Source organism: Neophocaena asiaeorientalis, unplaced genomic scaffold, assembly GCF_003031525.2.
Source record: "Neophocaena asiaeorientalis asiaeorientalis breed wild unplaced genomic scaffold, Neophocaena_asiaeorientalis_V1.1 scaffold240, whole genome shotgun sequence".
Taxonomy (NCBI): Eukaryota; Metazoa; Chordata; class Mammalia; order Artiodactyla; family Phocoenidae; genus Neophocaena; species Neophocaena asiaeorientalis.
In genome coordinates this window covers 3,993,655-4,005,684 of record NW_020185331.1, presented here as the reverse complement: position 1 = coordinate 4,005,684, position 12,030 = coordinate 3,993,655, and the positions used below count along the sequence as shown (strand labels likewise).

Below are 12,030 nucleotides of genomic sequence, written 5' to 3'. Positions count from 1 at the left end.
GGGCTGGGGCCCCCTCCCCGGGGATGATCTGGAGGCAGCCACCCTCCAGGCCCCCAGCCCCCTCCCCATCATCACCATCTTCCTCTCCGGAACACTGGCCTGACACTGTCTGCAGCTGCACAGCAGAGCCCCCTGCCCGGCTGGCCCGACCCAGTGAGTATTTCTGTCGGTGTCCTCGTCCACCTCTCCGAAGACAGGCCACGTAGAAGAGGGAGGAAGCCAGGATAAGGCAGAGGCCACCAAGTGTAGCAATGGCTAACACATAGAGCAGCCGCATATCAGGCGCCAGTTGTGCCCCAGGCATTGCAGGGGCCTGTGGAGCAGGGGCAGGAGTGGCTGGCCGCACTGTGAGGCTGTAGGAGGCCAGCAGGGTGCGGAGGCCATTCTCTTCAGCATAGCAGCCGTAGTTGCCACTGTGCTCAGGCTGTGTGTCTGTTACCAGCAGCCCATCCACACCCACGCGGTAGCCATCCTGCCCATCACTCAGGCCCATGCTCCCATTGAGCATCCACAAGGCCCGGGCCAGGTTGGATGGCTGGTCACAGGGCAGTAGGACATCATCACCCCGGAGCACAGAACGGGTCTTCAGTGGTGGTGGTGGCCCTGGAGGGAGCGAGGGACAGGAGAAGTGGTCATTGCCTGCCTGTCCTGGGAAGGCATTGGAGATGGCAAGCCAGGTGGTCCACTGTTAGGTCCCCAGCACCAAGCACAGAATCTGGAATTACGGTGACAACTGACTAAGCTCTCTGTGCTCACGCTCCCACATAAGGTTCACGTTGGCCCTTCTCAGTGGTTTCAATTCCTCCTGACATCTGCCAATGCTTCCTCATCTCTACCTCCAACAAAGAGTTCTCTTCTTCTGAGCATCAGATTTGAATATCTTCCGCATGCTGGGCATCTCTTGGACATGTCACAGGAACTAAGGCCAAAATCTCCCTCCCAGCCTACACCAGGTATTTTTCTTGAATTGTCATCACCATGTATGGTGCTACCAGCCATTTCCCAGAAACCTGAGTTTCCCTTGGCTCTCTCTCCCCCTCATCTTTCTATCTAACCCTCACTAAGATTCTGCTTCCAGAATCTATCTTAGACCTGTTCACGTCTCTCCTTCCCCAGCTGCTGGCCCCCATCTAATCCATTCTGCATGCAGCAGTGGGGTGACCTTTTAAAAACACTATGCCGATCATGCCACTCCCCTGCCTCAGCACAGTCCCGCCCATTTCCCCAGCCTCTTCTCTTGTTGTTCAAACTCCAAGCTTGCTCTGCCTGCTCTTCCCTCTACTTGGGTGTCATCCCCCTCCCCATGCCCTCTATTTGCCCAGTTAACTTGGGGGAGAGAGCATAACAGTGATCAAAAGCACAAACTCCAGGCAGCCTGCTTAGGGTCAGGTTCAAATTCAGACCCTACTGCTTAATAGCTGATTTAACTTTGGGTAGTTTACTTATTCTCTCTGTGCCCCAGAGAGATTGCCCCTCACGGAGATGGTAATAATGGCACCTTTCTCATAGGAATGCTCTGAGAATAAATGAAATTGTTCATGAAAGTGTTTGATCAGTGCTTGGCGCATGGTAAGTACTCAGTACATATTAGCTATGATTATGATTATTGCTCTTGCTTCAGTTATCAGCTCGGTCATCTGATCTTCCTTGGGGCAAGCCCTTGTCATAGTTGTAATTATTCCTTTTGTAACAAAAACCAAAGAAAATAATTGTAATTCATTGGTTGTGTGATCATTTGATTGCCTGTGCATATACTTGGCTGTAAGCTCCAGAAGTGACAAAAAACTTCACATCTTGAACCTGTTTCCTTATTTACAATTTTTTTTTGCAACAAATATTTGTCGAGTACTTGCTCTGTGCTGGGTCATTCTTGCTGAAAGCACAGACACAGCCATTCAGAATCATACATGCACATACAAGTGGCATCAAATGGTAAAGAGGACAGGCTATGCAGCCAGATGCACACACATCCGTGATGTCACTTACCTGTGTCCCTGTTGCCCTCACAGCCTCGGTTTCCTCTCTCTATGTCTTGTATCAGTGCTGTCCTGGAGATAGAAGATTGGGATTTATGAACAAGGAGAACTGGGCTTCAGTTTCCCCAGTGGAAGGGTCAGTAAAGCTGTTACCAACAACTGGCCCCTACTCCGTGCAGCTGGCAGGCCCTCCTCCACCCCTCAGGCCCGATCCCCTGGGCAAAGGGGACCCTCACACACCCCTATGGCCTCCCACCTGCTACCCTGGGACCTGTTGGCTCCGGTTGTGGTCACCACGCAGGTATGGGTGCCGGGGTCCCAGCCACAGTAGGGGTCCCGGGCCAGGATGCAGTCGTAGCAGGAGCGGTAGCGGGAGCAGCTGGACAGTGATAGCTGGATGACTCCACTAGGGGCCCCCACGTAGAGGCTATGCTAGGAGCCAGAGAGGACAGCTGGTTGGCAACACCCCACTCCCACTTACAGACACACACACACACAGCCACCGCCCAGCCTCCCCACTCCCTCCACTTATTCTGGCAAGGCCAGAATATTGAGGTCACGAGTCAGGGGCTACCTGTGTCGGAGAGATGACCAGGTTCTCCACTGACTGGGGTTCCTTGAACACCTGTGTCTCTTCAATAATGTGCATCCCAGAGCCCAGGACCACTGCCTTGTGGATCCAGCCATCAGCTGGTATGGGAATGGCAGAAGGTCAGACTCCAACAGTGGAATCTACTCTCAGCCCCCTGCAATAGCCTAATGGGAGCAGCTTGGAGTCATGAGGTCAGGGACAAGGATTCGGCCAGTAGCAGTGGGCCCTCTGGACATTGGGAACTCCAAGCTAGTCATGACAAGAATTATTGGATTTAGAAGCATTAGTGACTAGGGTCAAATGTCACTGTGGTTGGTGACAGGAGTCAGCAATCACCAAGAGCTAGTGGTCATTGGGGACCGGTAGTGAGTGTTTATTGAAGAATCAACATCAATGGTCATCAGGGTTTTGTGATCAGGGGTCATCCAGGGGGCTAGAGGTCAACAGGGATCAAGGACTCAGGCCAGCAGTCACCAAAGGGCTCAGGCCAGGGGTCAGAAGCACCTGTGCCCAGAAAGAGCAAGTCATAGGTGGGTCCAGCTGGCGTGGTGACAGGTGTCCCCGTGAGGTGTGTGTAGCGCACACTGCGTTTGAGCAGCAGGGGCCGTCCGCGTGTGGGTACCACGGGCCGAGCCATCAGTGGGTGTAACTTCACAAAGTCCAGGACCAGAGATGGCAAGTCCTGGGATGAGTTGTAGCCTCGGCTGCGCAATGAATCTGTAATGCACTGTGGTGGGGGACGGGGTGGTGAACCTCAGGACTCTGCCACCTGCCCGTCCTCCCCACAAGGCTAGACCTCCTGCCCCTCTCAGGGGTCCCGTCTGCTCAGCACTGACCCCAGGCCTGGGCACTCACCGAGCCAGGCCGGGGCTCCGGCACCCCTCCCTCGTAGCGGCCCCAGCGTCGGACACCATCCTGGTATTCCATGTAAGGGCCTGCGAAGACAGCCTGCACCTCGGCCAGATCGTAGCGGCAGATGGCTGAGGCCTCCAGGGTCTTCCTAGAGACGGGACATAGGGGAGGGGGCTGAGTCACACTGAATGGAGCCTGCCCACTTGCGTGGCCTGGAGCCCACCGTTACCCTGACCAATCCCTGCTCCAGGCCCACAGGGCCTCTCCTGAGGGTGAGCAGGCCACTGGATGTGCCTGAAGTTCTCTGTCTGCAGCCAGCCTCCCCCCAGTGGATCCTATCTCATCTTCACTGACCTCTGCTCCAGCCCCTATGCTGTCCCCGTTCCTTGCCTCCCCACTGTCCCTGCACTGACCACTGTGTGGTCAGCGTGAAGGCCGCATAGAAGTGCGTGCGGGCTGAGGTGTCAGCTTCCAGACTGCAGACACCACGTAGTGTCTCATACTGTGGAATGTGGCAGATGAGACGCGCCTTTAAAAAGGAGGTCCACTTCTTCTGCAGGATCTTCTTCCCTCCCAGGTCTCCCTGGGGAGGTAGGGGCATGGGGTCAGGGGCCAGGATCAGAGGTTCAGCCTCTACACCCTGGCCCTTCCCTCAGTCCTCCTCACCTTGCATACACGGGCCACACGGGCCACACGGTGGCTGCTGCGGCTCTGAGCAAAGCTTCCAGAGCCCTCCTCAGCAGCACGCTCCGTGAAGAAGTAGTAAACCTTGTCGTCGTCACCTGCTGCACTGGCCTTGCTCTCCCGCACCAGGACAGAGAACACAAACTCAGCATCTGTGGGTCAGGCAGTTCAGGTGGCTTCTGAGTTAGGCTGGGATCTCCCCCAACCGCCCTCACTCAACAACACACAGGAATAGACACGATCACCTGGGGATATGGGGATGGGATGGTCAACTGCCCAAGGGAGTAAAGATGAAGAAGTGGTCCCCTGCCCCCCATCATCCTGTGCCTCGTCCTCCTAACCATTGAGCCAGTGCATTGGTGCCTCCTCAGTCCTCAGGGAGTGCGGGTGGCGGCTCCGGCGGATGTCAGGGATGCTCCTGAATTCATACCGAGTAGCTGTGTAGAGGCCTCCATCTGAGGCAGGGACATGCCAGCCATGACAGACATGTCACGCAAAACAAGACACATAACACATGGGTGGCAAGTCCTAGCAATGAGATCCGTGTCCGCAAACAGCATGCTTGTGGATGAGGGGCCGATGTGGGGAGGAGGGCATGCTTACCAATGATGAGGCCTGTGAAGCCACGGGCTGGGTCATAAGGACACTTCTCCTTCCCCTCCTCAAAGCTGGTTGGCAAGGTGAAGGCCTCAGCATCCTGGGGGAATGAAGGAAGGGCCAGAGGTCATTGATCCTGATAGGCCAGGGTTGTTGCCGAAGATCAGACCAGTCCAGGGTCAGGGACCAGCAATCAGGGCAGGGACAGGCATACTCACAATGACTGCACAGAGAGGCTGGAAGGCGTGAGTCCCGCACGCATAGAGGTGAGTGGCATTGAGGCGCTGCAGGAAACGCACGTGGTTGAAGCACTCGGTCTGTGGGATAGGTGGGGGAGGGCTGTGAGCCCTGGGCCTCCTTAGAGACTGCTTCCATTAGGCCAGCTTTGTGGTCTGGCTCTTGCCCCCACCCACAGGACAAATAGTTCTTTCCAAGAGCCTGGTGGGCTTTCTCACTGCCCAGAACACAGACTATTCCCTGGAACTCACTGTCCTTTGCTCTCCCAGGGGCATGACCCCTTTTCCCTTGGCTATCTCTTAGATTGCCTGACACACTTGGCTGGCTTCTCCTGCATCTTCTGTAGTCCCCTGCACCCCCCAGTTCGGGGGCTCCAAGGGCTCTCACCACCCTAAGATGCTTCTCTCTTACATCTCCTCAGCACTGTCCCCCAGTCATGGAGCTCCCACACCTGCTTCGGGGTGGCACTACCAAATCTACCCCCAGGTTCTAGCCATTGCTCCACCTGATATCCCACAGACACATCACACTCATGCTGTCAGAAACCAAGCTCATCCCCTCCCCTCCCTCACCTGCATCCTCCCTCTTAAAACTGTTCATTCAGTCTTTCCCACTTCATCAGTCCATCCCATCACTCAGTCCAGAAACCAGGCGTCATCTTTGCTGCTTCCCATTCCCTCACCCTCACACTCAGTCTCTCTCTGTGATTAAGTCTTTGTCCTACATGTTTCATGACTTGGTCTACTCCCCCTCCACTACCACCACCCTAGTCCAAATTACCACCATCACCTCTTCCCTGGGCAGCTATGCGACCACCTGGCAGCTCTCCCAACTCTCTGCCACGCTTTACCGAAACCATTTATTTATTCAGTGAATGAGGAATACATGCACACAGTGTAAAATTCCAAAGGTAGAAAGGGATATGTTGTAAACAGTCTCCTTTTTATCCTTGTTGCCTTCAAAGGAGACTGCTGTTACCATTGTCTGGATTTTCCTTCCAGAGAGATCCTACCAGTCAGCACCGTCTTGCAACCCACTTTCCAAGGCATATTTAAAAAATGTAAACCAGATCATGTCACTGCTGTATTTAAAAACCCTTCAGTGACTCACCAGAGTCCTGAACATAGGGTCCCATATGCTCCCGGCCCTACATGATAGGGCTCTACCCCTTCCTGTGGCCTAATTCACCCTACAGCAGCTACACTGGCCTCCTCTGCCCATCAAATGCCCTAAGCTGCCACCCTCTTGACTTCTTTGCCTTGTTAACGATTTCTCCTCCTGCCTATTACCCAGGGTTTGAGTCCATGCAGCCCTCTTTGTCTCATCCCACTCCCTCACCAGGTGCAGTACTTTGGCATCCATCCCTCCTCTCCACAAGCCTGCTCAGGCCTCCCTCCTCTGACCCATATGATGCCCCCAACCTCCTCACTGCCTTTCGTGCCTCCAGACTCACTCTATTTTAAGCCATCTAGTGCCTGGGACCAAATAAATATTCTTATAATAGTGTTTCCCCAAGATGTTTACATTAAAAAAATGGAGCTGGGAGGGGGAATTCTGTGGTCAAATAAGTAGGAAACCACAGGTAAAACCTACCTTTACTGAGGACTCCTCAAAGCCTTAAGGGTATTGCTGTGCATTGTGGGATTGAGCACACAGCATTTCCCAAACTCATCTAACTATTAAACATCTCTTTTGAAAATTAATGCTCCTCAGAACATGCTTTGGGAAATGTTCTAAAGGCAAAGTGTGGTTCGGGACTAGCAGTGTCAGCTTCATCTGGGAGCTTGTTAGAATTGCAGAATCTCAGGCCCTTCCCCAGACCTACTGTGTTAGCATCTGCATTTATAATACACCCAGGTGATTCACTGCACATTAAAGTTTGAGACTCTCTAAAGTGTCAAATGGTGAGGGTGCCCATTGTCCTAGAATAAAATCCAAACCCCGAGCTGGGTGTTTACAGCCCTCCATAAACTGGGCTCCATCTGCCTCACCAGCCCCATTTTCTACCCATGTTATACTAAGAGGCAGCCTTTGATGGAATCTCCTGGAGACGCCTCTTTAAATGCAGCTGCCTCAGCACCACCGAATCAGAATCCCCAGGCCAGTGGGCCTTGGGAATGTGTATTTTTAAAAAGCTCTCCAGGGATCTCCCTGGTAGTCCAGTGGTTAAGACTCTGTGCTTCTACTACAGAGGGCGTGGGTTTGATCCCTGGTCATGGCCAAGAAAAAAAACCAAAAAAAAAAACCAAACCAAACAAACAAAAAAAACCCACTCTGTAAAAAGCTCTCCAGATGGATCTGTTTCATAGCCAGACACAGGACCCCTGCAGACACCCTGTTCTTTAGCCAGAAAGGGCTGACACTTCACTAATACACCTTCCACGGAAAACTGGGTACTTGAGCTATTCCTTGACCAAAGCCTCATTTTTCTCATCTGTAAAATGGAGGATAATACTGTTTCATAGGGTTATTTTAGAATTAAATGAGATAATAGCTAAGTCAGCACTTACTAGAGATTACTTATTGTTATCATGATTATTATTGGGGAGCCCAGAGGAGGTTAAGATGCTGTCTCAGACCAAGCTAGTAGGTCACCAGATGTTTGGATTAAAAATACTGCTCCCAGGGCCTGCCACTCCAGTGGCACCTACAGTGCTTATTGTGGTTGCTGCAACGGACTGGCTGATCCGTACCTCTCCATCTGTGTCCCCACCAACCCCGACATCCCCCACTGAAAAGAAAGAGGAAGGGAGCTGGGGAGAGGGCGAACCACATACCTGGTTGTTTTTCCCTTTTTGATGACATTTGCTTTGCATCTCTGGGGAGGCCTCCCAGTGAATCTGGAGGGGGCAGTAAAGGCAATTGGCTGATGCATTGAACCCAATGCCTTTGCCTTTCCCCACTACCTGTGGGACAAGGTGATAGGACCCCAGGGTGGGGGTAAGTTTCAGGAAGAGTATTGGAGGTAAGGGAGACCTGGGCCAGGAAGGGCAGTGCTGTCTGACCAGGAGGCTATGGAAGGCTGACAGGGTTTCCAGGAAGTTGAGGTCCCAAGGAGCTGGATGAAGCTGGAGACCCTCTGGTGGTCCAAATTCCAGGGGCTGACCTCTTTGTGAGTCCCGTCTCCTATGTTGTGGGCATTGAGAGAGAACAGGGCGCCTCGGGCTCCCACCAGCAGCCTTGCTGAGGCCTCCTCCAGCAGCAGCGTTGAGTAGTTCTGGGCTCGGCCCTTGAAGTGCTGGGTCCCGGAGAGCTCTGGGGAGAGGGGAAGCTATAAGCCCAGCTCTGGGACTGCCTCCCCACGCCCAGCCCTGGCTCCTGCTGCCTTTCGAGGTTGGGGATGTCTAACCTTCATAGGGGATGGTCATCCGTGGGGTGGCATCTAGTTCTCTGGATGGTCTCCGCAGCGAAGGTCCAGGGACTGCAGTTGCTGTGAGGAAGCTCAGGAGGAGGGGCCAGAGCCTCCCCCACATCTTCCTGGGGAGGTCCAGACCAACAAGACCCCCAAGGGGAGCCAGGGCCAGAGTTAAGGGGATGATGGGAAGAAGAGTCACAGGGGTTAAGGTCCAGGGAGGTGACTTAGAAGGTCAGGAGTCATGGGGCCAGGGGGGGTCCTGGAACTGGGGAGACATGGAATCACAGGGTTGTGTGGCCATGGAATCCCAGGTAAGAGGTCAAGAGGAGAAATGGATTACATGCTGCCTGTCGGCATCAAATACAAATGCCATGGTGAGAGGGAGTTGTGGGGTCACAGAGGGGTTATAGGTCACTGATGGCGTCACCCTGCCCCAACAGCAGGGCTAGTCCTGGTTCTCTGAGGTCTGTTTTCTGAAGAAAAAAAACAGGAAAAAAAGCCCTTTCATCTGTGTGTGGATGGAAAGTAGATAGCATTACCCTCAGACTTCAGGTGGTACCAAAGGGAGGAGGCCCAGCATCTACGAAACTCCCACAAGAGGATGGATTCAGCCATTCTGTCTCCCTCGGTGTTCTGATGCAGGAAGTTGGGTGGAACTTGTCCACTTTCAAGACCCTAGACTCCCTTCAACCCAAACCCAAGGTAATAGCCCTCCTCTGACCGAGTCAGAAGCTTGGCTAGGCCTCCATCTTGGTGGAGCTCGGGTTCCTAGGGAGAGTGCCTTTTCCCAACAGGGAGACCCAACTCAGGCAGCAGCTGCCCCTGGTGCCTGCGGGGGTGCCTTATGCAGGAAGGCCTGGGCAGAGATGCTTAATGGGCCTTTGTTTATTTTGTCCTGTTTTCCCTTTGTTTTTTCTTTTCCCTGGCCTGAAAGCTCCCTTTGGAATTTGTCTTTAATTAGATACTTCTCCTCCTCGGCATTCCTCTACAAGGGGGTGCACATCTCTGCCTTGCCCATGCGAGTCTGTACTATACCCTCTGGCTAAGCATCCACACGTGCCCCTACCTGCAAACAGGCACTCACAGGCACCTCGGGGTGTATCTGCCTGCCTCTGCTCTCCACCCCCCGCCACTGCACAGTTGTAATACCTGTACAGGAGTCTCTAGTGTGCAAGGTCACTTAATTGAGACATAAGCAACATGTAAAAGGTGAACGATAGGATCCCTGAGCTCTCGGCCACCTCTCCTGGCACATCTTGGAGACTATTCCCACACCAGGACCCTCCCTCACGCCAACCAGCTGGGGGTGGGGTTGGGATAGGTGGCAGGTCTGATGTGATCCCTGTAATAGGCCTGATCTCTGAAGTTCCTGAGGCTTGGCTGGGCTAGGTGTGGAGAAAAACCTGACCCACCCAATCTCATCAGATGAGGCCAGGGGGGCAACTGGCCTCTTCCTTTCCTTCCAGGTCAAATATTAACTATGTGGCCTCGAAGAGAGAGGAGGGACTGGGAACTGGCCAGAGGGAGAACAGGAACTTGGAGGGTTTTTTCAAGAGGTAAAGGTCACCACTGTGGTGGGCAGAGCCCAGAGAGGGGAGAATGGAGTATGAGTAGACTGAGGAGAGTTCCGGGCTCACAGAAAGGGCATGGGCCCCTGGTGTGGGGGCTGGGGCAGCAAGAGGCCCCAGGCAAACAGCGCATGCCCCATCTCTCACTGTGGAGGCACACCTGTTTACCTTTGGGCCTTAATGCAGAAGCGGGGGTGTGGGGGAGCCCTATGGCTAGGAGGGATCAGCCTCTAGAATTGGGCAAGAGGAACACACCCCAGGTCAGAGGAGGTGCATGGCACCACACTCAGAGTGTGGTGCATGGCACACTTACACAGGTTTAAACGAGTCACTTTATGTCCACAGGAGGGTGATGTGCGTGCACATAGGTACACACATACGTACATATTCATCAGAGGGCTGTGAGCACGTGTACTTGCAGGAGAGTCATGCACACACACGTTCACAGGGAGGTGTGTGCACACATATGTTCATCTAAAGGGCCTGCCACATGTTTATACATACTTACATGTAAAGTTGTATTTACATGCCCATTTGTTCAGCAAGTCACCCAGCCTATGGGGCTAACAAGGAGAGTTATAAACCCACACATGTCCCTATGAAGGATTGTACACCTATTCCCAGGAGGGTCCTGCACATACACATGTACATGTAGGGACATGCACACAAACCCATAGATATAGTGGGTCAGGCACCGTCATGTTTGCAAAAGGATCAACTACATGTGTACGCACACAGTCCTCAAACACAGTTACATCTACGCAGAGACAAGCATATGTACATACAGGGGTCCAGTTTTCACTGCAGGCTTGGAGGCTGCCAGTGTCCACTGGGGTTGAGATGCAGAGCAGAACCCTGCCTCCTTTCCCGAAAGTCCCAATTCTAAGGCCAGAATCCAAGTATGTGTTTGTGAGTCTGTGTGTGTGTGTAGTGATGGGGGAAGTTTCTGACCTCGCATGCTCAAATAGGATGGGTGCATGGGTCAAGGCTGCTCTGTTAGGGAGGGAGGAGCTACCTAACCCAGGCAGGAGGAGGCCCCTAGTTTTAGCAAAGTAAAGATGCAATGGAATGTGTAACTTAGTCCTCCTCTACTCCCATGTATACTGCAGTTCTAGATATGGGAGTTGGGCAGGAGCTCTCAGCCCCCATTTAACTTGTTGGGAGGGAGGATGGGGCTAAAGGGGGGGGGGCGGAGCTGCCAACCCCCTCCCCCAGTGGCAACGAGGCTTCAAGGTCTCCAGTCCACATCCCACACTCCACCCCAGATTCCACAGCTTGGGTTCCTCTCCCAAGGCCAGCCCCCTGAACTCTGACCACCTTCCCTCTATTAGATCTTAGGGCGGAGGGAACTGAGGAGGGGAGCCACCCTGCAAACAGGATCAGTGTAGGATGGGCAGGCTCTCGACCTTCATCCCAGATGTCCACCTGCCTAGTGTAGGTGGTATCTCCCTCTGCCCAGTAGGATGGCGGTCCCTCCAGGCCTGAGAGCCCCTCCCCCGCTACCCCCTCCCTCCTCCATCCCGGACAGTCCGCGGTTCTCTCCTCTCCTCAGGTCTAACCTCAGTCTCTACTGCTGCAGCTCGAGGACAAGCTCTCCTTCGATGCAGCCAGATGCTGGGAGACGTGACCCAGATCCCAGGGAACACTGTTCGCCACGCGGGCCCCCGCCCCACGCTAGTTCCCGACTCTGCGGTGGCGGGTCTGCTCCCAGCGCGGCCCGAGGCCTGGCCCGCGCCCCTCTAGAGCCTTTACTCGGGACCAGGGGACTTGGCGGTGAGGAAGGCCTGGCCTAGCTTGGCGGGTTTAATAGACGTGGGAAGGCCTGGCCCCCGCCCCCCCGGTCCGGGCACCGCCGCCGCCGCCCGCACTCCACGCCTCTCTCACCTTTGCGCTCAGATCCCCGGCCATTTGGAGGCGGGGCCAACAGGGTGAATTGCGGGGAAGGGCGCTCCTCACCCTACACTATAGGTCAGGGCTCACAAACAGCCCTCGGGTGTCTGGAGTGCCCCGCCCCCTAGGGCCGCGGCCCCGGTAACGCCCCCTGGTAGTGGCTTCACCTCCCCGTGCGCCCTCGAAGGGCTGATCCTACCTTCCCACCCCTCAGCCCTAGAACCCCTTGGACCTGACTGCTCCTGGGGATGTGCACACGTCTCTTCTCGGGGCTTAACT

At 54.3% G+C, this 12,030-nt stretch overlaps 1 protein-coding gene across 2 annotated transcripts in view; it reads right to left on the bottom strand.

Moving 5' to 3' along the window:
- SEMA4G (semaphorin 4G) overlaps positions 1 to 11,765 on the bottom strand; it is a 13,501-nt gene extending 1,736 nt beyond the window's left edge. The window contains exons 1-15 of one of the 2 annotated variants that reach the window (XM_024735019.1): positions 11,746 to 11,765; positions 8,288 to 8,766; positions 8,045 to 8,193; positions 7,716 to 7,778; positions 4,920 to 5,018; positions 4,708 to 4,801; positions 4,446 to 4,559; positions 4,087 to 4,256; positions 3,834 to 4,003; positions 3,424 to 3,568; positions 3,073 to 3,295; positions 2,551 to 2,666; positions 2,233 to 2,408; positions 1,987 to 2,048; positions 1 to 603 (exon numbers count right to left, since the gene is read on the bottom strand). The exon at positions 1 to 603 is cut by the window's left edge and continues 494 nt beyond it. In XM_024735019.1, the coding sequence (XP_024590787.1) occupies positions 1 to 603; positions 1,987 to 2,048; positions 2,233 to 2,408; positions 2,551 to 2,666; positions 3,073 to 3,295; positions 3,424 to 3,568; positions 3,834 to 4,003; positions 4,087 to 4,256; positions 4,446 to 4,559; positions 4,708 to 4,801; positions 4,920 to 5,018; positions 7,716 to 7,778; positions 8,045 to 8,193; positions 8,288 to 8,411 (2,308 nt within the window). In that variant the 5' untranslated portion in view covers positions 8,412 to 8,766; positions 11,746 to 11,765. The remainder of the gene's footprint in view (positions 604 to 1,986; positions 2,049 to 2,232; positions 2,409 to 2,550; positions 2,667 to 3,072; positions 3,296 to 3,423; positions 3,569 to 3,833; positions 4,004 to 4,086; positions 4,257 to 4,445; positions 4,560 to 4,707; positions 4,802 to 4,919; positions 5,019 to 7,715; positions 7,779 to 8,044; positions 8,194 to 8,287; positions 8,767 to 11,745) is intronic. The other variant, XM_024735020.1, reaches the window with a different exon arrangement.
- Positions 11,766 to 12,030: the final 265 nt, after the last annotated feature.